Genomic DNA, 27999 nt, shown 5'->3' with positions numbered 1-27999 from the left:
AGAGAAGGAAAAAGGAAATGAAAAAGTAATAGGAATAGAATGAAAGCGAACCAAACATGTACTTGCAATTAAAGCTACAACTTATTTAATACAGTATTGACAATTAAATCCATTTAATGGAATAGGCCTACAATGATCAATTTGATTGTAACATTTAACAATAGATGCCCAACTGTCCTAGTATTACCATCCAATAAATGTCTCCCTCGTATAACCTTTACAACTGTATTTAGAAAGTAGGAATGCACAAAGGTGACAGTGATGTGATATTGTCCGTTTTGCCACTTCACCCACTCAGCTATCTCTACTTCTCTAGGATGCAGTTTTGTAAATTATGTACAACGTCGACTCCTCACATCATATGCGCTTCTGAGCAAGTTGTCACTGCAGCAATCTAACCATGGCCATGGAAACCCCCCCTTATAGAACTAGGCATTGGCTCATCTGTTGAAGCACCGAAAAATCAACATTCAAGTAGATCCAGTGTGATAAAAAAACTCATCTCAGTTACAAAAGGTAACAGAAAAAAGTGATGATATTCAAATGGAAAGTCAGACTTCCCATCTCTGAGACATGCACTCTTTAATTCAATATTTCAAACATAGCAACTGAATATATGTAATTAAGAAGCTAGTGAAAGAATTTGTACAGGTGGCCAATCAATAATCCACAAATGACAAAAAAGAGACCACTTCTGTCTTTTGTTACTGAATGATATGGCGGATCAACGCTTCCCTATTAATGACAAAAATAGATCCTTTTTTCTGCACCTTTCTATCAGATTTATATGATAAGGAAACTAGCAGATCTTTTATATGCGATCAATTTGGAAATTAAAAGATGGTAAAGATGATCAATTTGCTAGCATGAATCAGAGCAAAAGTATGAAATAACATCTACGGACCACCTACCACAAAATCATCTATTTATCCCAAAAAAATCAATTTATCAATCCAGTTACTGCAAGTAATATAGAATGCAATAAATATTGAATTAAGTGCACACGGAAACCCTTGTAACCTCAAACGAGATTGTACAGAACACTTCACTATTTGGTTCTATCTTTTCACAACTAGACTCAAAAAACCATTCAAGTACTTTCAAAAACAGCATAGCTTGAAAAAATCAGCAGAGATCAATTTACGTCTGGTAATCGAGTGGATTCAGCACCACCATCAAATCAAAGGGTTGACGAGAGAAACCAGAGTTCAATGTTTTAATATAACTTTGCTTATTGAAATGGTTCTGTCTGAATCTATAGTGCCAAGATCAGTCTTGCATTATATCACACACATTTGGACCAGCCCTTGTTAAAATCCAATGGGGGCATTGCCACATCAGCTTAGTGGGATGGAGTGGGGTATATAATATAGCATTACTTGGCCCAAAATAGATGGAAGTTTACAAAGTATATGTATTTTAAGTTCTATAATGCTACTGAAGATATTGAGTTTGTTACCAACATCATAAGTTGTAGTTATAGTTGCTTGAACACGACTAATAATATGCTTTAGCCAAAAATATAATAGAAGTTCTTCTCACCATATACTATAGCTATTATTACTCGAGCACAAACCTAGATTCATATACGACATTTTCTCTATGTGGGAGCTAAAATGTATGGGGCTTTCTGGTGTTCACATTGTGTAGAACAAAAACAGAGAGAAGGGAATTGCAACAATTCTTGGTGATGAGGTCTTGAAGGATTGGCTTTGAAGTTAGTTTAGGGTGATTGAAGTGCGAGGAATTGGTGGAGAAAGATCCACATAACTAACAGCAAAGTATGCAGAGGTGGTGTTTCATTGAGACAAAAACTTTTGTGTTCTCGGTTGTAGAAGGAGCCTTGGTGGTGAGATTGGCAGAAAGGAGAAGTTTCTCCGGGTTGGTTCTTTTAGGAGCTCAGAGCATAGTTTGGCTGGCTTTGACGATGGAGATTAGTTGTGGTACCCGGGGGATAAGGAGTTTGTCAAGTCTTTTAGGGAAGGGTCAAAGGTTCTCATTGTTAGGAGAGGCGGTAATCTAGCTGGTAGGTACCTTGAGGTGGTAGTATATGTTGTGGGTGGCCGGAGAGGGATCTCATTTTCATTCCTGAAGGTCGTGAAGGGCAGGGGTGGAGCTGGTTTGCCACTGAGTTGGGTAAGGTAAGTGCTTTCTTTGAAGTTTCGGTTGGGTTTGGGTTGGTTCCTCCAGCATCGGTGTTGAAAGAGTCTGGGAAGCTGGTGGAATTAGGGCTGGTTCAGAGTTGTGCTGTTACCAGAGGGTCGGTTATTTCGGCAAAGCTAATGCGCCATCTTTTGCGGAGGTTCTACGCTCAGCAGCCAGCCTCTCGGAGGTGGAGAAGACGATGATGTGATCAGTGGAACCACTGGGTAAGGACCGCTGTGCTGCAGAGAACGTGATGGGTCTGTCTCTGTTTGGCGTTCAGTCATGCTCTGCTGCTCGAGGCAAGTTTGCTTGCCATTTTGGTGATAAATTTGCAGGAGATGGTAAGCTGACAGGAAAGAGGGTGTCGCATCCTCCTCTTTGGGAATGGAAGTGCCAACTCATGAAGTTAAAGGCTAAAGTGGACCAAGCTCTAATTAGTGTTTGTGAAGGGCCTGAATTGTATGGGCCTGGCTGTAAGCCCAAGGTTCCTGGGCGTAAGAAGAGAAGAAAGTGTTGGGCTCAAAAGAAACCTAAGCCCAACTCACGTCCTGAAGCCCGGAGAGTCTCTAGGTTTTGCATTGCCGCTTGTGCATCCGGTGGAGGGTTTGGCTTCGACGATGGGGTCTGGCGGTGTTGGGTCGCCTCCGGCAAGGTTAGAGGCTGCCGGTGGTTTGGTTTTTGTCTTGCCACCCTTGTTTTCCAGAGTTTCTGTTCTGGTGAACCCCTCTATTGGTATGTATGCCGATTCTTCTCCTCTACCCGAGTTGTTTTCAGGGCCAGAACCTGCCGATGAGCTACTAGCGGAAGGCTTGGTTTCGGAGGAGCCTACTCTCCATTGTCACCTTTGGTGAAGCCAGAGGTTGCTGGTGGCTTGCCTCCTCCCCCTAGCGTTCCTATCCCAGCAAACTCTCATCCTCAACCGGAGATGGCTTCTCAGATCCTTCCAATCTTCAACCTCCTCCTGAAATAGCCTTGGGTCTTGAAGCGCCTTTGGTTTCTGCCAAAATAGCCTCGGTGGATTCTAGTGAAGCTGTGGTTGTTTGGGCTGGGTTCTTTGGGTGCCTCTCCCTGTGGTGCTATGCAGCCTGTCCTCATTCTCAGTCCTCAGAGCTCTCCGGAGGATTCTTTGGTGGCTGTCACGTCTACTCACACCTCCCTCTTCTTCTAGTTTGGGGCTAAGGAGTTGTATGGAATTATATTTGCTTCTAGAGGAGGTGTCTACTCCATTGTCTTGCTGTCCAGCAGACAAGTTTAGGGGGAAAGTCTGGGAAGAGGTCTTCAGATTGGGTATTGCAGTTGGTTCAGGAGTTTCGTCACTTGGTGGGGCTTTCGTGCGATGGTTTCGAAGGACGGCTTTCGGCCTTGTTTGAGGATATTGTAGCCAGAAATGATGAGAAGGAAGCGGGTCCTAGCTCAAATTTGGGAAACAAAGGTACGAGGGAATTGAACAGGTTAGCCAGTTATATTAATTATGACACTCATTGTGGCAATGCTTCTCGTAATAGGAGCAAAGGGAGGGTGCATAGAGGTTTGTTATGAAGCCCAAAATTCTTTCATGAAATGTTAGAGGGTTAAACGAGGGTGGCAAGTGGTTGAAAGTAAGAAACCTCATTAGGCATTGAAAGGCGGATATTATTTGCTTGCAAGAAACAAAATTGGAGTTTATTGTTAAGGATACACCCGAACCTTCTACAGAAACCCTAGCCGCCGAACCCTCTACAGAAACCCTAGCCGCTACTACAGCTCACAAACAAACCCTAGAGCCGTTAGGAAGATTTCCTAAATTAGACAACCAATTATCTCCTCCATATCTCTCATTAACTCCACCTTAGCCAACGGCTATATTGCCTATGAGGACATGATATTTATTCCTTATTTAAACCTTTGTAATTATAGAATAGAATTACTACTGTATAATATGCCATATATACATGGCAGCCTGTAAATCTATATATACTACATCAATATCAATACCTAAGTATTCAGCGTCTAAAGCTTTTACCCTACTTCTATATTTAGTTTACATGGTATCAGAGCCTACCAATAGCCAACGCTTTCCCATGGCCAACACAAACACTGCTGAAACCAACTTTTTGCCCAATGTTACTCAACTCGGCAGCATCAAACTGGAAGGTCCTAACTACCTAGGCTGGGTTGCTCAGTTTCAACCAATCCTATGTGGTTATGATCTCCAAGGCCTACTCGATGGAACCGATCCCTGTCCGCCCAGAACCGTCGCCAATACCACTGGTGACGCTCAGATTCCGAACCCAGCCTATGTTGCATGGCTGAGACGAGACCAACAGCTCCTGAGTCTCATCATATGTTCTCTAGCACCTTCTCTTGTGCCCTCGATGTACGGTTTGAACACATCGAGGCTTGCATGGACCTCTCTGTCCACACGGTTTGCTGGTCAATCTAAATCACGCATCTCCCATCTCAAGCGTCAGTTACAAAGCTTGCAGCAGGGGACTAAGTCGTGCACCGAATATCTCAATCAAGCCAAGTCATGGGCTGATGAACTTTCCGCTGTCGGTAAACCCGTCGACGATGATGATCTTATTTCCTACATTATTAACGGTATCAACCCTACTTTTAACCCTTTTGTTACTGCTTTCTCCCTACGTGATCGAGAAACCACATTCCATGATTTTCAATTCGAGTTGCTAAGCCATGAAATACTACTCCAGAATCAACAACAAGCCTTAACCCCTGAAACCGGATCCTTTGCACTCCATGCACACCGCTCCAAACCATCCTACAGCAACAATCCAAGCCTCAGAAAATCTCAATTTCCCAAACCATCTGGCCAATACCGTCACTCCTCACCCCATAATCGTTTCTCCCACCCTCCATTCTCCCCTCGACACAATCCTCCCTTTTCTCCTAGATATCAGCCCCCTTCTCCATCTCCTCCACCACGTCCTACTGCTGAGAATCCTATTCCCGTATCCTCTCCCCCTCCACGCCAATACTCCCCTTGCCAGATATGCGGAAGAACAAGCCACCGTGCGTTGGATTGCTACCATCGCATGGATTTTGCATACCAAGGGCGCCATCCCCCATTGCAGCTCGCTGCCATGACAGCACAAGCCAATGAAGAATTTGTCACTCAAGACTGGCTAGCCGACTCTGGAGCCAACACGCACGTCACTGCAGAATCCTCCAACCTCACCAATGCTCAGCCCTTTGATGGATCCAATACTGTTGGTGTAGGCAATGGCGCAGGTTTGCATATTCAAAACATTGGTTCTTCCTTAGTTAATTCACCTACATCTACTTCCCACAATTTTCTCCTTAAAAATATCTTGCACTGCCCTACTGCTTCAGCCAACTTACTATCTATTAATAAATTTTGCAAAGATAATAAATGTTGGTTTGCTCTTACTGATGTTGACTTTACTGTGAAGGACAACTTGATAGGAACAATTCTACTCCACGGTCCCAGTGAAAATGGGCTCTACCCCATTCCATTGAATCATCACTCCTCCAATAAATGCAGTGGGTTCACTGCCCTCCTTGGTGTCAAAACCAATGACATGGTTTGGCACCAACGGTTCGGCCATCCCTCTACTTCAGTTTTTCAATATCTCCTTCGTCACCATCACCTTCCTCTACTTGGTCCAGTCAGTCCCCCTTCAGTGTGCGAGTCCTGCCAACTTGGCAAGTCCAAGCAGTTACCTTATTCAGCAGCTACCAGGGGGTCTACTAAGCCTTTAGAAGTCATTCACTCGGATGTTTAGACCTCCCCAGTGCCTTCTTTGAGTGGATGCAAGTTTTACGTCTTTTTTGTTGATGAATTCAGTCGTTTTTCATGGTTGTACCCCTTACTTAATAAAAGTGATGTTCTTTCCTGTTTTATCAAATTCAAATTACTTGTTGAAAATTTATTTGACACCAAAATTAAGTATTTTCAATCCGATAATGGTGGAGAATACACCTCCACTGCCTTCAAACAATTTTTCAGTAACAATGGCACTTTTCATCGCCTCACATGCCCTCACACATCTCAACAGAATGGCGTTGCTGAGAGAAAGCACCGCCACATCGTCGAAACTGGTTTAACTCTCCTTGCACAGTCCGGTCTCCCTGCCAAGTACTGGGTCGACTCTTTCCTCACTTGAGTCTTCCTTATTAATAGATTACCCACCACAGTCCTTCAAAACCAGTCTCCCTTCTCCACTCTTTTCAAGAAGGAACCTGATTACACTCTTCTCCGAAGCTTTGGATGCCTATGTTATCCACTTCTTCGCCCATATGCTTCCCACAAACTCACTTATCGAAGCAAACCTTGCATCTTCCTTGGCTATGGAGCCAACCAACGCGGCTACCGCTGCCTTGAACCCCAATCCCAAAAAGTCTACCTTTCCCGCAATGTTGTGTTCGATGAATCCAAATTCCCCTCTAAGAGTCCAAATCTCCCATCCGGTTCCTGCACAATCACCACACCTCCAGCAACTCCGATCCTCTTTCAACCTGCCCTCAACTCTTTCCTCACCACCTCCCATTCCCCCCTCCACTCATCCCCCAACCCTTGACTCGACTCCATCATCCCCCATCCCCCATCGCTCCCCCTTTCCCTCCTTCCCTACCCGCCTCTCCCAACCCTCATTCCCCTATTCTACCCAGCCCTGCCTCCATTCCCTCCCCTACCCCTGCTCCCCTTCTAGTTCCCAATAACCGACCCGTCACTCGTTCCCTTACTGGCTCCTCCAAACCCAGATCATTCCCTGGTTTTACCTCCTTCCTCAGCAGACACCCCTTCGTTACACTCACATCTGTCATTCTTCCACCCACACCATCTTCATATAAGCAGGCAGCCTCTAAACCTGAATGGGTTACTGCTATGACTACTGAATTTCAAGCTCTCTTACACAATGACACTTGGTCCTTATGTCCTCGTCCTTTACACCAAAATGTTGTTCGCAACAAATGGGTGTTTAAAGTTAAACAGAATCCGGACGGCACTGTCGAACGCTACAAAGCTCGCCTCGTCGCCAAAGGCTTTGACCAACTTTGCGGTATTGATTACCATGATACCTTCAGTCCCGTCATTAAACCCGCCACCATTCGCCTGCTCTTAGTCTTAGCCATTACTTTCAACTGGACTCTCAAACAGCTCGATGTCTCCAACGCCTTCCTCCACGGCTTACTCGATGAAGATGTGTACATGGAGCAACCACAAGGTTTTGTGGACCCTGCCTTCCCTCATCATGTGTGCAAACTGCGCAAGGCTTTATATGGCCTTAAACAGGCTCCTCGGGCCTGGTTCACCCGTCTCTCTCAAACTTTACTCGATCTTGGTTTCGCTAGCTCACAAGTGGATCCTTCCCTATTTTTATATCACTCTAACAGTTCTCACATTTTCCTTTTAGTGTATGTGGATGATATTATTATTACAGGTAACAATCTGGTCACCATTCAGTCCATCATCACCAAACTCAAAGCTGCCTTTGCTATCAAAAATCTCGGCTCACTCTCCTACTTCCTTGGCATCCAGACTACCCGCGACTCCTCTGGGTTACACCTACGGCAAACCAAGTACATCCAAGACGTTCTCATCCGTGCCAGCATGCTTAACTCCAAGCCTTATCGCACCCCCTGCACATCCGGCTCCAAAATGTCCAAGTTTGATGGAGACGCCCTTCCCAATCCTTCTGAATATTGCCAAATCGTTGGAGCTCTCCAATATGCCACCCTCACTCGTCCAGACATCGCCTACTCCGTCAACCAACTGTGCCAGCATATGCACAGCCCCACATCCACTCACTGGACTGCAGCTAAAAGGGTGCTTCGGTATCTCAAAGGCACCATTGATTTTGGCCTTCACTACACTCCAGGCTCCCTTCAACTCACCGGATTTTGTGACTCTGACTGGGCTGGCAACCCCGACGACCGCCGCTCCACCACTGGCTTTGGCATCTTCCTCGGCTCCAATCTCGTCTCATGGTCCGCCAAAAAGCAACACATCGTCTCCCGATCCAGCACAGAGGCCGAATACCGTGCAATGGCTCTTGCCACCTCAGACCTTTACTGGCTCCGTATGCTATTCCGAGAACTGCAGGTTTCACTTCCGTCTCCACCAACTCTTTGGTGTGACAATTCTGGAGCACTATCCTTAGCCTCCAACCCGGTTTCCCACGCCCGCACCAAACATATTGAAGTTGACATCCATTTCATATGGGAAAAAGTAACCAACCGAGACATCCAACTTCGGTACATCTCCACCCTTGATCAAGTAGCTGACATCTTCACCAAAGGCCTCAATGCTGATCGGTTCTGCTGCTTGCGTGCGAAACTTCCGGTCGTCCCTCCCATCAGTTTGCGGGGGGGTGTTAAGGATACACCCGAACCTTCTACAGAAACCCTAGCCGCCGAACCCTCTACAGAAACCCTAGCCGCTACTACAGCTCACAAACAAACCCTAGAGCCGTTAGGAAGATTTCCTAAATTAGACAACCAATTATCTCCTCCATATCTCTCATTAACTCCACCTTAGCCAACGGCTATATTGCCTATGAGGACATGATATTTATTCCTTATTTAAACCTTTGAAATTATAGAATAGAATTACTACTGTATAATATGCCATATATACATGGCAGCCTGTAAATCTATATATACTGCATCAATATCAATACCTAAGTATTCAGCGTCTAAAGCTTTTACCCTACTTCTATATTTAGTTTACATTTATATCTAACAACATAGTGAGAAGTTCGTGGGATTGTCACTTTGTTGATTGGTGTTATTTAGCCTCTTGTGGGGCTTCTGGTGATATTTTGATTATGTGGGACAAGAGCATTGTAAAGAAGTTAGACGTGTACGTGGGAGAGTTTGTTGTTGCCTGCTTTTTTAGAAGCGTAGCTGATGACTTTTCTTGGGCTTTCGCGGAGGTATACAGTCTCAAAAATGACATTATTAGAAGGTCTCTCTGGGATGAGTTGGCTGGCCTTATTTCTTGGTGGGAGGTGCCCTAGTGCATTGGGGGTGATTTCAATGTCACTCATTTTCTTGTTGAAAGATCGAGAGATGTTCGCTTTAGCGTCTTATGATGAAGCTTTCAGACTTCATTTCTGAGTAGGGTCTTATGGATCTTCCCCTTGCAAGAGGGTCATTTACGTGGTCCAATAATCATGATATCTCCTCTTGGTCTCGTATTGATAGGTTTCTTGTTTCTCCATATTGGGAAGTCAAGTTTCTTGGTCTTTTCCAAAAAACGCTTCATAGATTGTGCTCTAATGATTTTCCTATTCTCCCTGATTGTGGTGGTATTCAATGGGGTTCTAGGCTGTTCAAGTATGAGAATATGTGGTTAAAGGTTAATGGGTTTGTGGATAGGGTGAGACATTGGTGGTCATCTTAATGTTTTCAAGGCTCTCCAAGCTTCATCTTTGCTCAAAAGCTTAAGGCTTTAAAGGCTGATCTTAAGAGGTGGAACGAACATGAGTTTGGTAATGTGGAGGTTATTAAACAAGCTCGGATGGAAGAGTTGAGTGCTCTTGATAGATTAGAGGAAGAACGTGGTTTAGCTCCAGAAGAGAAGGTGAGGAAATGTTCAGTTATTAAAGATCTAGAAAATACTATTCTTCAAGAGGACATTAGTTGGAGACAAAAGTCTAGGATTCTCTGGCTTAAATCTCCACACCACACATCATGCCAAAATCTAATCCTGGACCCATGACCTAAACTAAATTTGGTTTGACTACGAAACAAACTCCACTCCTCCCTCATGTACTTCCAAATTCCCACTCCGTGAGACCCAGGGGGATCTAAGGAGCATCACCCATATCACGCACCACTATACTTAGCATCCACAATAACTTTTCACCAAGCCTCTCTCTCTCATGTGCATAACGCCATAGCCACTTTTCTAACAAAGCCCAGTTGAATATTCTCAAGTTCCGAATGCCCAAGCTTCCTTCATAAATATGGGAACAAACCTTGGACCAACTAACCAGGTGGGTATTTGAACTCTTCACCTAAATCTCCCCAGAAGAAATCTCAATGGAGCTTCTCAATACAATTTGCCACACTAGCAGGAATAGGAAAGAGAGACAAGAAATACGTAGGAAGATTGAAAAGAGTGCTCTTTATAAGGGTAACCCTACCACCGTTGGATATATACATCCACTTCTAGCTAGCCAACCGCCTCTCAATCTTTCCAACAACACCATCCCAAATAGACTTGGCCTTAAAAGAGGCCCCCAAAGGAAGACCAAGGTACTTTAGAGGTAACGAGGAAACCCCACAACCCAAGATGCCAGCCAATCCACATTATCCACACAACCCACAGGAACCAAAACAGACTTAGCCAAGTTAATCTTCAAATCTGAGACAGCTTCAAAGCACAAGAACAAACGCACGAAGATAGCAAAGATGCTCAGGATTAGCCCCACAAAAAACCAAAGTATCGTCCGTGAACAATAGATGAGAAATGTTAACCACCTCAGAGCGTCGAGAACCCACTGAAAAGGCTGAAAGAAGACATCTCTGAACAGTAGCAGTGAGCAACTTAGTGTTAAAGTGTCCCACATCGACAAGATTAACTTGACATGGACACTTTTTAAGCCATGGTGTCCCCTTTTCTTTCAAGCCGTCTTTTGAGAATGAGAATGAGAATGAGCTCATAGACTTTTACATGGTATCAGAGCGGGTCTCTTGCGATGATGGGCCTTTCCCTCCTGTATGTTGAACATATGTTTGGCCAAAGTTGACACACGTAAGGGGGCGTGTTAAAGTGTTCCGCATCGACAAGATTAACTTGACCTGGATACTTTATAAGCCATGTGCCCCTCCTCTTTTACACTTAGAGCCTCCATAACGATAACAGAAGAGGAAACAAAGGATCGCCCGTGAGAGCTACTAAAGAAACTAGACGGAGTGCCATTCACCAAAACAGAAAAGTGCACCGAAGAAATGCAATGTGCTATCCAAGAACACCATTTCTCCCCAAAACCACATCTTTTCAGCATATACAATAAGAAATCCCAGTTAATGTGATAAAAAGCCTTCTCAATATCCAGCTTGCAAAGCAACCCTGGTTCACCGGAATTGAGACGACTATCCAAACACTCATTTGCTATAAGAACTAAATCAAGGATTTGCCTACCTTTCACAAAAGCATTATGAGGTTTCTAAATAATCTTTCCCACAACCCTTCTCAATCTATTCACGAGAACTTTAACAATGATCTTGTAAACTCCACTTACAAGACTGATAGGCCGAATTTCATTAAGATCCAAAGCCCCGGACTTCTTCCGAATTAGAGCAATAAAAGTGGCATTAAGGCTTTTAACAAACTTGCTATGAGCATAAAAGTCTTGGAAAACCCCCATGATATCAATCTTGATCACATCCCAATGGTCTTGGAAGAACGCGATAGAGAACACATCAAGACCTGAAGCCTTATCTATGTTCATGCCTTTAACCACCTCTAAAACCTCTTTCTCCTCAAAAGGAAGCTCTAACGAAGAGGCCTCCACCGCATCCAGAGAGTCGAAAGCAAGGTCATCCAACCACGGCCGCCAATTATACAGTTTAGTAAATAAGGTCTCATAGAACTGAGCAGCATAATCCCTGATAACCGGCTGATCGGAAGAAACTGAGCCGTTGACAGAGAGAGACTCGATGGCATTGAACCTCCTATTCGAGTTGGCTACCCGATGAAAAAATTTAGTGCATTTATCACATATCATTGTGATTGATAGGTGTTTTATGTGCAAGATAAATGGAGAAACTGTGGACCACCTTCTTCTCCATTGTGAGGTTGCTCGTGTCTTATGGAATGCCATCTTTAGCCGCTTCAGCTTGTCTTGGGCTATGCCTCTTCGAGAAATAGATTTATTCGCTTGTTGGTGGACAAGTGGCCGCTCTTGGAATGCCGTTGTGTGGAAGATGATTTCTTCTTACTTTATTTGGTGCTTATGGAGGGAACGAAATGATAGAAATTTCGAGGACAAAGAAAGGACGTTTGAGGAGCTCAGAACTTTCTTTTTATTTTTTATTTTTTGTACACTGTTGCGTTCCTAGCTCCCTTAGTAATTAGCTTTCATGATTTTCTTGTTCTTTTTTCTTCTCCGTCTTAGATGCTTTTATTGTATACTCCCTGTGTACTTGACTGCGCTTTAAGAAGAATGCCAAATATTGTATATTTGGACTCCTTAATTTGTATGTGCTAAACCTTTAGTTTTGTTATTTTCTGATGTTTTTAGTTAGTTTTGGTGTTTTAGTATTTTGCAAGTCATTAAGGAAAAAAAAAAAAATGGTCTTCATGTGGAATTGCAAAGAAGTGGACAAAAATGAGTCAAGCCAAGCTATGCCAAGCCAAGCCATGCAAATAAATGAAGGATAAAGCAAAAGAAAGAAGGAGAGGAAGGAGAAAGAGGCATGGACTCGTGGAGGACCAAGGAAATAAGGTGGGGTTCGTGGGGCCCACATAAAAGAAAACAAAACATGAAAAAAAAAAAAAAAAAAAAAAATTAGAAGTGAAGCCCAAGGCCTCGCATGAGGGGGGTTTATGTAGGAATAAAAAATAAAAGGGTTTTGTGACCCTTCATCAAAGCGCCGCAGAGGAGCAGAAAGGAAAAGCGCCAAATATAGAGATTAAGGGAAGATTCTGTCTTTGACCTAGAGCAAATCCTGCGGTGCCACATTGGTGCATTATTTTTAACCTAAGCTGTGCATGAGAACCAAGACACGTTTTCTTTCCAAAATTTGCATCAGAGAAACAACATACGTTATTCCTTAGGACGTGTGGCAGCACCAAAAGAAGGCCTAAACTTGGTAGTATATATATCACGTTTTTCTTGTAAAAAAAGAACACAAGTGGGAAGCAATAGTTAAGAGCACGATTTTTTCTCTTCCACATCGAGAGCTGTATGTGAAAGTTCTCTTTGCATGTTTATTTCTTATACGGTTTTTCTTTAGTAAGTTAATTATACTCGGTATCTTTTATGTTTTTAATAAAAGTTAGCATGTTGAAACTAATGAAAGGCTAAAATCTTTAACTAAGGTTGAAGATGAAACCTCGCCATTGATAACACTCACATTCTTGTTATTTTATTTTATACAATTCCGATGTTTATCAAAATATTGTTCAAGTCCAATTCAATTAATTGATTTATTTCTTTTGATTGATTTTTTTTTTTTTTTTGATTAAATGTTGTGATGATTGTTTGTTAAAAGTTAGATATTCAATGTGTTTCAACCGATGGATACATCGAATCATTTGATTGAAAGAGGATATCCATTGTGATTTGTTTATCAAACGGATACAGTAGATGATTTGATTGCAATTGGATATTCATTGTGATTTGTTATTGAGTTGAATTCATTGAATGATTTAATATGCATTTTTATGGAACTTTGAACAATGTATAAAGCTTATTTGTTTATTAGTTGTATGAGTAAAATACAAGAATGTGGTGTTTGATTTGGCGAAGTGGATTCTAAAAAACCTTGGTGCTTTTTATTAATTGTTCTTTATTCAATTTTATTTAGTTTATTATTTTGCAATACAAAAACCCAAAAATTTAGAACTAGATTAAAATAGGATTAGTTTAAATAGAAATTAATTTTTACAACGCAATTCCATGTGGATTCAACCTCGCACTTGCACACACACTATATTGTATACGATTTGTGCGCTTGCAAGTACTTTAAAATTCACAAAACTTCGCGTTTTAATGATATTTCTCTTACTTATAAAAAAAAAAAAAAAACTATATGTATTTTAATGAATTAGGAAAAAAAAAAAAAAACATTATAATGACCATAGGAGAGGTAAGAATAATGAGTTCAATTTTTTTTAAAAAAAGTGTAGGCTCAAATTTAAAAAATGTGAGTTCAGGATTAAGGGTAAAAAGGAAGATAAATAGATAAAAACTATCATTTTTGAAAACTCTCATATATTCAAAAACAGTCCAAAAAAGGCAAGCACCTAATCTATTTTAGAATGGAATGAGTAGAACACATCATTAGTTTATTTAATAATACAAGATTCTCCAAGCATTTTAAGCTATGTTTCTTAATGTATTTGGAAAGGAAAATGAAACAAATCAATCATTTACCCATCTCATTTTCAAATCCACCATTGGATTTAAAACTTGGTTGTATAAAGATGGGTAAGAGATGGTTAAGGGATGGATGTCTAACACGTCCCATTTGGAAATGTATCTGGGCAAGTGTTTTGTGTTTTTGATGTGACATAAATATGAGTACAATTTTTAGAAGTATATTTTGGTGGGGTCCACATTTGAGAATGCATTTTCTATAATGTACACCTACGTATTTTGGCCCCGTTTGTTTTGGCGAAAAATGTTTTAAGCTAAAATCATTTTCCTGAATAATGATTTCAGTTGAAAATATTTTAAGGTGTTTGGCTTGCACGGAAAATCAACAAATATTTCTTATATTTTCATATAATTTGAGGAGTTACGAGGAAGAGAGAGATAGAGAAAAGGAGCTGTGGACGAAGAGAGTGAGAATAGGAGGCTTTCGAGGTGGGATTGAGATCTAATGCAATTGCTTGCCCATATTGCTTGCAATTTAGGCATACAATTGTGAGGGTCCTTGTGGAGTCTACCTATCTGGGCAAGTGTTCAAGTGGCACGAGACTTGCTTGGGCAAGTAGGCCCCATAAAGGGCCATCTCATAAAAGTTTGCCTGGAGGTGTGAGAGAGCGGCGGAAAATGGTTTACGCAATCTCATGAAGATTATTTTTCTTGGTCAACTGAAAACATTTTCAGGTTGACCAATATTTTATGCCGCACCAAACACTTAAAAATGGGAAAAACCTTTTCCAAAAAATATTTTATGCCGAAACAAATAGAGCCTTTGAGAAAAACCCAAAAAAAAATAGAGCCTTTAAAAAAATAAAAAATTATATTTTGCGAAAAATCACAAACATATGAAAGCCTTACTTATAAAAAATCAAAATAAAAAAATAATTAAAAAAAAAAGTGTCCGAATGGCCGTGCGGCCACCTCAACTATGATAGGGTTTGCCGTGCAACCACCCCTCCTCCACCTAGGGTGGCCATACGACCAATCCAAGTGTTTTTTTTTTTTTTTTTTTTTTTTTTTTTTTTTTTATATATATAAATATTTTAAATAATAATTTAGCCCTTATCCTTGCAAAAATTAAGCATATGTTTTGTCAAAATATTCCTACAACAAAGTAACAATACGATTTGAGAAATACTATGTATTTTGCATTGTTTGTTAATGTATTTATTTTGAGTGGGTGAATATTGAAAACATAATACAAATACAAAGACAAACATGGCCTTAGATTGGCATGAGGCCCTTAAAAATATGGGATAAATGCATTTTTCATCCTAGTGGTTTGGGTTTTGACAAATAGCTTCTCGAGTTTTAAAAAGTGATTAATCTCTCTGGGGCAAGCAAAAAGGAACAAGTTAGTCTCTGCTATTTGAAAAGGTGACAGAATCCATTAATGTGCCACATCAGCATAAATCAGGCCAACTAGAGGTAGTGGCCAAACCACCCCATGGCTATTGGGGGTAGTGGCCAAACCACCCCATGACCATTGGTAGTTCGGCTACCCCAAAATATGCTCAGAAGGGGCGGCCTTAGGACTGACAATTTTTTACATGATCCGCGAACCCGACACAAAGTTAAAGGGTTAGGGTTAAACTTAAATGGGTTCGGGTCATAAACGGGTTGACCCGTTAGACCCTTTTAATAAACAGGCCAATAACGGGTCAACCGTTTAACCTGTATACTAAAACTTTTCTTTTTTCTCAACACTAAAATCCTAAACAATTACGTGAGTGTGAGCTCTCTTTCTCTCGTTGTCTAAAGACTAAACCTATAAAAACCTCACAAAAGACAAAACAACTATTTCTTTAAATCAGTTAGAACTTGAACCAAAAACTAAAAAGAATTAGCGGAGTCTATTCTTTATATGATTTTTCAAACTATATGATTTTTTTTAGTTTATATATGAATAATATGATTATTCAAACAATATGATATTTTTTTTTTAGTTTATATTTGTGTTTTTTTTTTAGAATTTATTATATAATGAGTCAAACAGGTCGTGTCAACCCAACACGACTCGTTTAATAAACGGGTCAACAGTGTTGTGTTGTGTCAACCTATTATTTATGTGGGTCGTGTTAGGGTCTGACCCGTTTAACTAAACGGGTCGTGTTAGAGTTGACGCTTAATTGGTTGTGGGTCAAATAGGCTGACCCAAACCCGACATGTGAACTCGTTTTGCCAGCCCTAGGTGGACGAACCACCCTCAAGACTATGGGGTGGTTCGGCTACTCCCATTTAGCACATTAACGGATTCTGTCAACTTTTTTTTTTTATAAGTTATTCTGTCAACTTTTATAATGGCATTGACTAATTTGTTCTTTTTTGCTTACCCTGATTAATCACTTTTTAAAACTCAGAGATCTATTTGTCAAAACCCCAAACCACAGGAACCAAAAATACATTTATCCCTAAAAATATTTCCATGCAAGTCATGAAACAAAAGCAAGTCATGAAATGAAAGCAATTCACAGTAACAATGAAAGTTCACAATTTCTTGAGCATCATACTGTTCAAGCCATATGTCTTAACTAAAAGAGGCATGTCAAGTGTATCTTACCATGCTCTTCTTCTTCATCTCCATTCTGACTTGTAAAGAATGGGGTGAGGTAGTTCCTATCTAATGCTGTGAATGATGCCGTGCTGCAAAGAAAAAGAGAAAAAGGGGGGGTGGTCGGGTCATTGGTTTCTTAACATAAAATTAAAAAGAAAAAAACAAAAACAAAAACATAGCTTTATGGTCTCATGTTGGAAGGCATACCTTTTATGGAACTCTTTAAGTTTCATCTTGATCTTGTTCGCTGATGATGCTTCCTCATTATATGAGGGAGCAACGTATCCATTGTTCCGTTCAAAGCTCTTGAAGGGAAAGGGGAATATAAAGAGAAAACATAGACGTAAGAATCATTCTGGTGGCAGCAAAGTTGTATTATCTGAACAATTAATACTATTTCTGTATAATGGAAAAATATGACTTCACTGAGCAGCATCCTTGAAGCAGGAAGGATAAACATATGCATAACAATGATAAACCAAGCATATGAAAGAATAAAATAGAATGGGTTAATTGGAGAACAATCTCCATAAAATAGGTGCAGGTCACAGTTGTAACTTTGGGGCCAAGGATAAAAATAATCTTCTTACTGATGTGAAAGTACACCAAAGTGGTAATTTACTTACTTCCCCCAAGGAGCTATCATGGCCATCACCTACAACCTGTAAAGCTTCCAGCATAGTACCTGTTGAACCTCCAATCAACAACACCTGACAAAACCATTTAAAAGGTTATATGTAAATTACGAGAGCAAGATGTCTCATATGCATTTCACAGCATGCACCCACAAAACATGGGTTTACAGTCGTTTTTATATGCAGGGGCTTCCCCAGAAATATATGTTTTCTTAGTTCTTCCACTGAATCCTAAGCACCTTTACAGCGCTCTATTGCCATCCCCCACCTCTTCTTAGCTAGACAGCCCATTACACTCAAATTTCACATGCTGTCCTGCATGGCTGTGTTGTAAATCTTATTTGAATTCTATCTTATGTATGCTGTCAAACTTCAATTCAGAGAGAATGTTTCTTTTAAAAAAAAAAAAAAATTCCAACATCCTGGTTTGAGCAGCCAATAAGAAAAGAAAAAAAAAATTGGGACATTTGGGATGCCCAGTTCACCATAACTTGTTTCTGCTGTGATAAAATCAATTTGTAGGAAATACGATAACCGGGAGACATGAAAAATAATCCAGTGATTGGCACATATGATTCATGAAATTTATTAAAGCTGAAGAACGAGGCAAACTATGCTTTGTATATCCTACAATGGCTGATGAGAAGCAGCATATATAAAGAGTGCAGCTCAAAGTAGATGTCAAGTTGGATGAGCTGCACCATAAGAAACAGATGCATTTCTTTTTTTTTTTTGATAAGTAAGAAAATTTCATTAAAAAAGCGTAAGGCGCCTCTAAGTACACAAGAAGTATACACAAGAGCAACTCAGCTAGACCACATGAAAAACCCATAAGAAACTACATACCCACAACACCCAAAAACCACATGAAACTCAAGATACAAAGTAACCCCATAATAAAATAAAACCCAATAGAACCCCCATCCAACCCCCAAGATACAAAGTAATCCCCCATAAAACAATAAAACCCAAGATTCAAAAGAAACCCCTCATCAAACACCCAAGATACAAAAGAAACCCCCCATGATACAATAAAACCCAAAATACAAAGTAACCCCCCCTCATACAAAAAAAACCCCAAAGAAGAAAACCCCCAAACAATACCCCCAAAACCCACACAACAATACCCCAAATACAAGAAAGCAAACCCAAAATGCAAAGAAAAGCCAGAGCTGCAGGAGGAAAAAAAAAAACAATGGGGCGTGGAGCCACGAGCACCGGTGCGCCACCGGCGCGTGTAGACACGCGCAACTGGAGCGGCGCGAAACCAGCCGGAAGGACCACCGGAAGAAGCGGAAATTGCCGGAGAAGCCATCGGAGAGGCGCGTATGTGCAGGAGAGGTCCCATACGCCGCAGATCTAGCACCCAAAAACAGAAACACCCACGGCCACTCGCCCAGGAACAGCGCGTGGCTGCCACCCGCAGCAATGCCTACGGCGGAGAAGAGTCGGACCACGACGGAGAGTCCTCTGGAGAGGCACGTGGACGGCGAGGAGTCCCCAAAACCCGTAGATCTACAACCCAAGAAGCGCATGAACAAAAACAACCACCCACAACAGCGCGGCGGCAACCATAGAGACGGTGACATCGGCAAGGACCGGAACAAGCTGGCGAGGTCGCGAGTGGGGCGCGAGCGCACCAGAAAACCCAACCACTGAGAACTACCCCCAACAAAAGAAAACCCCAAAACTAAAAGACCCAAGCGAAGAAGAAAAGCTAATCGAACCTAGACCGGACAGAAGAGGAGGGAGGGAGGATGGATCATCCTCCCTCCCTCACAAGCGAAGCAGAGTAGGCTAAGGGTTTTCTTTTCTTCTTCTTCTTCAAGCTAAAGGTGGGACTCATTTAGGACAAGAAGAATTTTTTTTGTATAAGATAGTGCATTCATGAGTAAATTGAAAATAGAATGATCTAAGGTGATGGAATGCAATAGATGTAAGGTTCTTGACTTCAGATTTAAACTATGGTGATTAGTATGGGATATTTGAATTCATGCATATCTACAGGGTTAAGGTACCAGATAATGAAAGGTTTTAATTTAAAAACAAAGATCAGCTTGCCTACCGTCAAAACAACAATTGCAGTGGTTGCGGTGAATATTGTCTGGCCATGTCCTTCTGGAAGATCATGAACTGATTGCAGAGCAAGGGCAAAGGCCATTGCCCCTCGAAGTCCTGCTCACACCCATAATTCATGATAATTTGGAAATATCAGAGAAAGAGATTCAAGTAATTAGCAATTTCTACTCTTCTTACCACTATACCAAAGTGCTTTTTGATGCTTTACAGGTATCTGTCGATGGGCAGGTCGAACCAAATTGACCAAATATGCGCAAGAAAAAACATTTGCAGCCCTACATGAAAATGGAAAGGGTTTAAATACAAGTAAAATAAAAATCTTAATATTATGAAATAAGTCTATTTCAAGATCAAAGAGTCCTCGTATTAATAAATACAGATGCATACCTTGCTACTCCAATAAATATCTGGGGTAATCATATGGCAAGTTAAGAAACAACTGCAAGTGTCACTTAATGAAAGTATCGGTACACTTATCATTTCAAATTATGCAAGGATACAATTGAGAAGAAAATGAATCCAACATGTGACCAGCTATGCTGTTCCATGGCAATATCAAAGCCCATATATATAAATCTGCACATTGGCAAACAAGTCAACAGTATCATGCAGATATAAAAATTCAATCACTTGATAAGCTAAAGATAATGACAAGATTCCTTACACAAATGTCTCTGCTAATGATGATATCAAATGAAAAAATGCAGATACGAATTTTTGAGACTTTTCCGACAAATTTGAGAATGTGTAATGCTTCATGACCTAAAACGAAAAACCAATGTTTCCATAACACAGCTTCAATGTGTAGTAGGCGGTTATACAGAAAAAACAATGTACATCCACTTACAATTCCTGTGAACAATATTGATACAATACCAGATAGACCAAGGCCTTCCGCAAGCATGTACCTAGAAAGAATGAACGTTTGAATAAAATTGCACCAAAAATCCAGAAAAGAATGAAAATTCTCAAAAGAAATGGCAAAATAGTTCTTACGAAAAATATGGAAATAGGACAAAGAGACAGCACTCCAAGTTTTGAAGACTGAACAGAGGACAATAAAAATAAAATTTGTATAAGAATTTGTCATATGCAGCATGACTAACAGAAATTTCGCAAAGAAAGATATATACGCTGGACTCACTTGTCAATATCCAACCCTGCATACTTAAAAAGGTTCTGATAATTAAGGTCCCACAAGAATTAAGTGCTAAAAGTATACCAAGTAAAATCTTTGACAGAATGTAAGAAAAATGATAAAAAAAAAAAAAAAGGATATCAAAGCAGAAGTAAATCCAACTCCAACACCTGCAGAGCCATATGAAATTAACTATTAGTAACTTGAAAAACCATGCAGATGATGAGAACAAAAAATCAAAATTTTTAAAGATCAAACAATTGGATAATATGAAAGTTCTATGTTGTTCTTAAGTAGGACTCTCTCTCTCTCTCTCTCTCTTCTTCTCCTCTTTACTCCCTTTTCTTTATAAGCCGGTTCCACAAACAACACTTGCACACAATTTCCGTGACATCAAAATAAAGCTGACCTAAAGTGAATTATATATATTTTTTTTTATAAGTAAATGAAATTTTATATAAAGAAAAAAAGCGTAAGGCGCCCCTCTAAGTACACTGGAAGTATACACAAGGAAACGCCTAAGAAGGCAAAGAAAAACGAACAAGAAAATCAGAAAAGCTAATAGACACGGGTGACAACAAAGCCTCCGTCCAAAGATACAACAAATGTAAAAACGATGCAACAATATTCTCCATGGAATTCTCCAAGTCTTCAAAACACCTAGTATTTCTCTCCTTCCAAACACACCAAAGAATGCATATAGGCACCATCTTCCAAACTGCCGCACTCCTTGACCTACCCGCCTTCCACCAACAAGAAAAAAAATCGACAACTCTCCTAGGCATGACCCAAGACATACCAAACCGAGAAAAGACATGATTCCATAAAGTAGAAGCCACATCACAATAAAGAAGAAGGTGGTCCACAGTTTCCCCGTCTCTTTTGCACAAGTAGCATCTATCCACAATGATGATCTTTCGCTTCCTGAGATTATCCGCTGTAAGAATCTTACCAAGGGCTGCCGACCACGCAAAGAACGCCGCCCTCGAAGGAGCCTGGGTCCTCCACACACTCTTCAAAGGGAAACGACTACCCTCACCGCCGGCCAAGGAGCTGAAATAGGATTTAACCTTGAACACCTCTTTCTCGGAAGGGACCCACCTAAGCCTGTCAGCACGATCTCTACTCACCATGGCTAAATGTAACACATGAAAGAAGGATGCAAAAATACCCACTTCCCAGTCATGCGCTTCTCTAACAAAGCTCACATTTCACTGGATAGAGCCGCCCAAAACCTCCATATTATCCGCAACGGAAGCATCCTTCATCTGAGCAATACCAAAAAGAACAGGCAAAACTTCCTTCAACACCCTATCCCTGCACCACAGATCATGCCAAAATTTTGTCCTAACCCCATCCCCCACCTCCAATCTAGAGAAACCAAAGAAACTCCCCCACCTTTTCCTGATATTCTTCCACAGCCCCACCCCATGAGCACCTACAGGCTCGCGGGAGCACCACCCACCCCACAAACTACCATACTTGGCATCCACCGCAACTCTCCACCAAGCTTCTCTCTCTATTCCATACCGCCACAACCATTTACCTAACAAAGCTTGGTTGAACAATAACAAATTTCGAATACCTAACCCCCCATCTGAAATTGGGGAACAGACTTTCGACCACCTCACCAAGTGAAATTCAGATTCTTCCTCCAAACCACCCCAAAGAAAATCCCGTTGTAGCTTCTCTAAGCGAGCGGCAACACTCCTCGGGAGATGGAACAGAGACAAAAAGTAAGTAGGCACATTGGCTAAGGTACTCTTAATAAGGGTTATTCTACCAGCCTTAGAGAGATACATCATTTTCCAACTAGCCAAACAATGATCAATCTTCTCAACAACCCCGTCCCAAATATGCGTGGACTTATAGGAGGCCCCCAAAGGAAGACCAAGATACTTAACCGGCAAAGTGGCAAACCCACACCCTAAAATGTCGGCTAGCCTTTCCGCTTGATCAACATGCTCCACTGGAATTAAATTAGACTTAGCCAAATTAACCTTCAACACCGAAGCTGCTTCAAACAGGAGGAAGAGACTCCGCAAATATATATGTATATATAAGCCGTATTCCTCCTTAGAGGTTGTGCTTTTGGACTACGGCTTATGTCCACCCTTCGTCTTTCACTTTTGCTGACTTTCTAGCTCGCTTTTCTCTTTTTAATTAAGCATTTCCTTTGTATATTCCCAGTGTACTAAGGGGCGCCTTACGCTTTTTTAATGAGATTGATTTCTTACTTATCAAAAAAAAAAAAAAAAAAAGAAGAGCCCTCTTGTTCTTCTCCACATTACCAAACTCTGTATCATTCCACAATTTTATGTGAACTTTCAGAGCTTTCAATTTTTAGCCAAAACTAAGCTAGGACAGCCATGAAAGCAATAAGAAGACCACCAATGCCTCACCTTCTACCCCTTTGAAAAATGCCACAATCAAGGAGAATAGGAAGGTGATATAAAAAAACTATGGGTAATCTGGTCTGGATAACGTTCGAGAAATGTTCGTCCTACTCATAAGCATAGAGAAACCTATCAATTCTAGACCAAAAAGGAGAATCCCGATTAATAGACTAGGTGAAGTAACCACCCTAGAGGGGGATATCCATAAGACCCTGCTCGAAGACAAAGTTTGAGAACTCTCCCATAGCTAGAAAAAATCTAGCCTCTCCCAATCAATCACTAAGGAAGCATGTCACATTAAAATTGCCACCAATGCACCAAGACAAATCCCACCAACGAATCAACCTCGCTAGTTCCTCCCATAACAATCGACGGTCCACATCTGAATTAGGGCAGCAGACATTGGCAAAAGCCCACTCAAACTAGCTCACGCTTCTTAATTTACACGCCATCGTATAATCACCCACAGAATCATCAATTTTTTCCACAACTCTCCTATCCCAGCTCAAAACAATACCACCTGAAGTCCCTCTAGACTTCAACTGGCACCAATCCAGGTGTTGCTCACCCCACAAGCTTCGCACTATGACAGCCTCCACGTCTTGAGATTTCTAATACCCAAATGTTTATTAATCTCATTCAACCCTCTCACGTTCCAAGAGATGATTGTCAGCTTCATAAGGGAACAAAAGATACCCACCCTCTTATACCGCTCAACTTGGACGTAGATCCTTTAATGTCATAGTTAATGGAGCAATCTAGCCTTTTCAACTCTTTGCTACCTTTAGGAGTCAACTGATAAGATCTAGAAGGAGATCCCTTGCTCCAAAAAAAAAACCTTTTTTAAACCCCAAAAAAATTCTTTAAGCAACTTTTCCTAAAACCTACTGTTCTGACACTGCATAAGCATGTGCCATAAGCAATTGATTATAAACGCATTCAGCCCTAGACTCAATATGCACCACCTTCAAACCTAGTAGGACTAGTCTCCATCAGATGTTGAACATAACCCTACATGATAGAACTTGAAATTGCGAAAATTGAGAGTTTCAAACTAAAAACATCACAGATTTTCCAAGGCTGCACCATCTGTCTTGACAAATTCAATGGCTCCCTAACCTTCACTTCATGATTTTTTCGAAACCAGATATTATTACTGAGTGACACGTGATGCATATTCTCATGGTGTGATTCTCACGAACCTCATGTGATTGCTTAAAAAATCTAGGCTTAATGTCCTGGTCTTCTTTTTCCTATATCTATCCATTCGTCTTCCTCAAATTTTACTTTCTCATACTTGTACCCACTTTAGTCTTCTTCCATACTGGATTTTCACATCTTTCTCATAAAACAACTTAAATAAGATGAAATTCAATTAATCCATCAAAAAATTATTCAGAGCAGCTGACTGCTTCAGTTTTGGTATCAGACTACATGGGAGTTATTTTGAAAATAAGCCTAGAGAAATATTAAAACATGAAAATACCACTATCAATAAAAAAAATCTTTTGAAAAATTCAATGCATTCACTCCACAAGCATGTTTAAACAAATGCCAAAGAAAATGATATTTCTTTCAAATCTATAATATTGTAAGTGCAAAAGTTAACCTGAAGACATTGAGCCAACAAAGGTCTCAAGAAACCTAACAATCACCATGAAGAAGTTTTGTCCAGATGAGTCGTGACTTTTTACCAATGACATTGTCCTGCATAGCAAAACACTGGTTCACTTAGAACTGAACTCCAATAAGACTCTAATTGGTGGGGACAAGTGTAATTCACTTTTATGTACCTGTACAAGGAAATTGCCATCTACCAATAGTGCAACATACCAAGAAAAACAACAACAAAGTCATTCAATAAACATGGTTTGTCTTTAAATAGAAGATGTGCTGAACAAGAACACAGGATACCAATGTGATAATGGTAACAACTTACTGCATCATTCAAAACAGATTCCCCGAATACCAATGCATATAGGTTCGTGTCCGTGCCAAGTTCCTGCATAAGGCCGTCACAAATACATATATATATTACTGAAACATTAAAGCTTGGACCAAAGATAACCTGTAGTTTTTTATTGTCATCATTGTTGTTATTACTGCTAAACACAGGGTTAACATGGAAGACAATCACAAACAGATACATAGGTGAATAAAATTACCCAGTAGGTCAGTATCACACCTAGAAAAGCAGTATTGAGGAAGAATTTGAAGGCAAGGATTCCCCATATAATTACCTTGTTCTACAGCAATGACGCAACAAACAAGAGACTCTTACCATCTCAAACCACTTCCTAGCAGGGATGGTTCATATCACATATCACTACCATATATGTAATGACCCAAGGAAAAAGCGCTAGCCACATCTGCGCTATCACCCCAAAAGGACTAGTCGATTTGGAGTTTTCCTAGAATTCTTTATAAAACCTAGTTTCACCTAATAACTAGGTAATGTGAAACTTACCACTCATGACCATCTTTATAAACCACCCTCTCTATGTGGGCTACTCATCTTCTAAATATGCGACCGGGGTGTTACAATATATGTATACATACTTTTTTTTTTGATAGGTAATTAAAATTTTATTAAGAAAATGAAGCATAAAGCGCTCCTAAGTACACAAGTGGTATACAAAGGAGAACCAAAGCTAACCCGAAAACCCATCAGACAACCCAAGCAATAGGAAAAAAACCTAAGGCCCCGAGAAAACAAACTACAAAAACCCCCTAGACATACAACCCTAAATCACATGGGTCTTGCCTCTTCTACACCTAGAAGAAATTTTAGAGTCGCCATAATTAACGGAGCTTTGTAGGGTACATACTCATGACCAAAAACTTTTTTTTGATGATATTTCACATGTATCTATGAACAAATTTTGAAATGTTAGGGTAGAAGTGTTCAAACAATTACTGAGACACAAGGAAAAGTTTAGAAATGCTTGGCTCTTTAATGGTGACTACAAAACTCATGTGAGATAAGAGATTTTATGGAGGTAAGGCGATAACACCAAAAAAAAATTCAAATCGTAGAACCAACTATTATGTGTCAATAAAAAGGACTAGGGGCATTTTCATGACATTAGTGTTTAAGGGAAGACAGAAGAACCCATGATACTTTTCCTTTTGTATACTCCTAGTGTACTAAGGGCGCCTCACGCTTTTAATGAGATTGGCTTATTACTTATCAAAAAAAGAAAAAAAAAAAGAAAAGAAAAGAACCCATGATACTTATGAAGAGTGCTCGTGTCAAAAACTCATGACATGAGCAGTTGTACAAGAGTGTAGGATGACTGATTGGGCAATTTGGTTTCACCAAACCTGTGGACCACATCTTACAATAGCCACATGGTGAGAGCACGAAAGAACCTGAAAGATGGACAAAACAGTGACCGGATCTGTTGCTGATATAAGAGCTCCAAACATCAGACACTCAACGAATGGAAGTCTGTACATGAGGTACATCAGACCACCAAGGTAACTGCCAAAAAAAAAAAGAAAAAGTGAGGAGGATGGAAACTCTATCATAAAAGTTTGCTTAGAGTGAGTGAAGAAGAACTCTTACACTAGAACACCAGTAACAATTGAAGCTATAAATGTCCCACCGATAGCAAATGTCACAATGGCTCCAAAGTTTGAGAAGAAAGGTTTCTGCAAAGGACGCAACAATGGAGTAAATCACACTGGAAGTACATTGGTTGAGTTGCATGCAAATTGGAGCCCAAGCGGGCATGGTGCACACACACACACACACATATCTAGAAGGTACTGAGCGCTTACAGGTGGGAGACTGAAACCTGACTGAGTAAGCACTAAAGTGTCAAGAAAAACTATATGTAGAAACCAGTTAACAAGCACTGATAAAGAAAAAGCATAAATTATTCGGAAGGATATAATATGATGGGAGGTAACAGGAACAGGAAGAAAAATTCCTCATGGAAGTTGAACCAAGCCCTGCAGCAATGAACGAAATATTACTGACCAAAAAGCTAAAATCACGTAACAGGGCCTTCATCTCCCCCTTCCTTATTTATTGGGTTAATTGTTTTGGGTAGAGAAAGGGTTTTATGACCACATAACAAAAGAAGAAGTGCATAGGCACGGAGAACCTGATGCTAGTTTCTGTATTTGAGATGTTAGCAAGGACACCAACAGTTAAACCTGACAAAAAGAAACAAAAATATGTATATATTTCAATTGAAACAAAAAAAAAAAAAAAAAAAAAAAAAAAAAAAAAAAACCATATATTTTTCTGATCAGGTTGATGTTGTTTCTATAATTGGAACAGGGTCCAAGGATGTCGCTTCCGAAAAGCCTTAATTAGTCAGAACGGTACAAAGATTAACAAAGGATTATTGTCGTTATAGTTGCACACCTATGAGAAGAGAGGCGCTGGCTTCAGGAAGATAATAGAATTTGTGACGGCGGAGGACATGGCCGAGGACGAAAGAGAGGACGAGCATCATGATCTGGAGAAGGATGCCCACTCCTGCCGCTTGCTGATCCTTTCCAGGACTACTCCCCCGGGCATCTGCCGGCGATATTTCATCCTCTATGCCCATTCTGAATTTTATTCTCAATTTCGACCAACCCAAATTTTGTCGATCTCTCTACCAATAACTCAGATATATGTTTATAACCGGGGCCTCTGAAGCATTTGATGATGCAGATGCCCCAAGTCCCAGAGGCTATTTACCCCTCTATGCCTCGTTTAATCCTGCCTTTTGCTTTTCCTTCTGACTCCTCAGAGACTCCGCGCCGCTTACGCACGGATTCTTTTGACAAATTCTGTAAGTCACCCAAAAGTTTTAACTGGTTCCAAATTAAACCAAAAGTTCACGACCCGTTACAAACTCCGTTAGAGCACTGGCATACCCAATTTTTTTTTTGTAATTTGGAAAAAATTTAGACGATCAAACTACTTTTTAATTTCTTATAAAAAAAGGTTCCATAATAAATTATCTTAATTTTTCCTATATTAATT

General features: G+C 40.5%; 1 protein-coding gene across 1 annotated transcript; it reads right to left on the bottom strand.

Annotated features, from left to right (window-relative positions):
* Window positions 1–40: 40 nt before the first annotated feature.
* Window positions 41–27795, bottom strand: LOC133868465 (sodium/hydrogen exchanger 6). Its single transcript, XM_062305366.1, has 22 exons — window positions 27391–27795; window positions 27125–27176; window positions 26910–26969; window positions 26796–26820; window positions 26581–26666; window positions 26385–26496; window positions 24952–25014; window positions 24806–24825; window positions 24622–24719; window positions 20758–20786; window positions 20623–20654; window positions 20475–20522; window positions 20326–20386; window positions 20143–20240; window positions 19979–20054; window positions 19866–19885; window positions 19656–19753; window positions 19465–19574; window positions 17391–17474; window positions 16972–17069; window positions 16771–16853; window positions 41–444 (listed from the first exon to the last, which is right to left on the bottom strand). Exons 1-22 carry the CDS (start codon window positions 27575–27577, stop codon window positions 395–397), a joined length of 1590 nt encoding a protein of 529 aa, XP_062161350.1. The 5' UTR covers window positions 27578–27795; the 3' UTR covers window positions 41–394.
* Window positions 27796–27999: the final 204 nt, after the last annotated feature.

The sequence above is a fragment of the Alnus glutinosa genome, chromosome 5 (genome assembly GCF_958979055.1).
Source record: "Alnus glutinosa chromosome 5, dhAlnGlut1.1, whole genome shotgun sequence".
In the NCBI taxonomy this organism is placed as follows: Eukaryota; Viridiplantae; Streptophyta; class Magnoliopsida; order Fagales; family Betulaceae; genus Alnus; species Alnus glutinosa.
This window is presented reverse-complemented; position numbering and strand designations above follow the sequence as displayed.

Bases quoted from the DNA above. Each gene is read 5' to 3' on its own strand.
- LOC133868465 (XM_062305366.1), bottom strand. From the start codon at position 27,577: ATGGGCATAGAGGATGAAATATCGCCGGCAGATGCCCGGGGGAGTAGT. The intron at 20,387-20,474 runs GTAAGAACTATT...CATTCTTTCTAG, and splicing joins GTCCTATTTCCATATTTTTC to GTACATGCTTGCGGAAGGCC. The intron at 17,070-17,390 runs GTAAGTAAATTA...TTTCCCTTCAAG, and splicing joins ATGATAGCTCCTTGGGGGAA to AGCTTTGAACGGAACAATGG.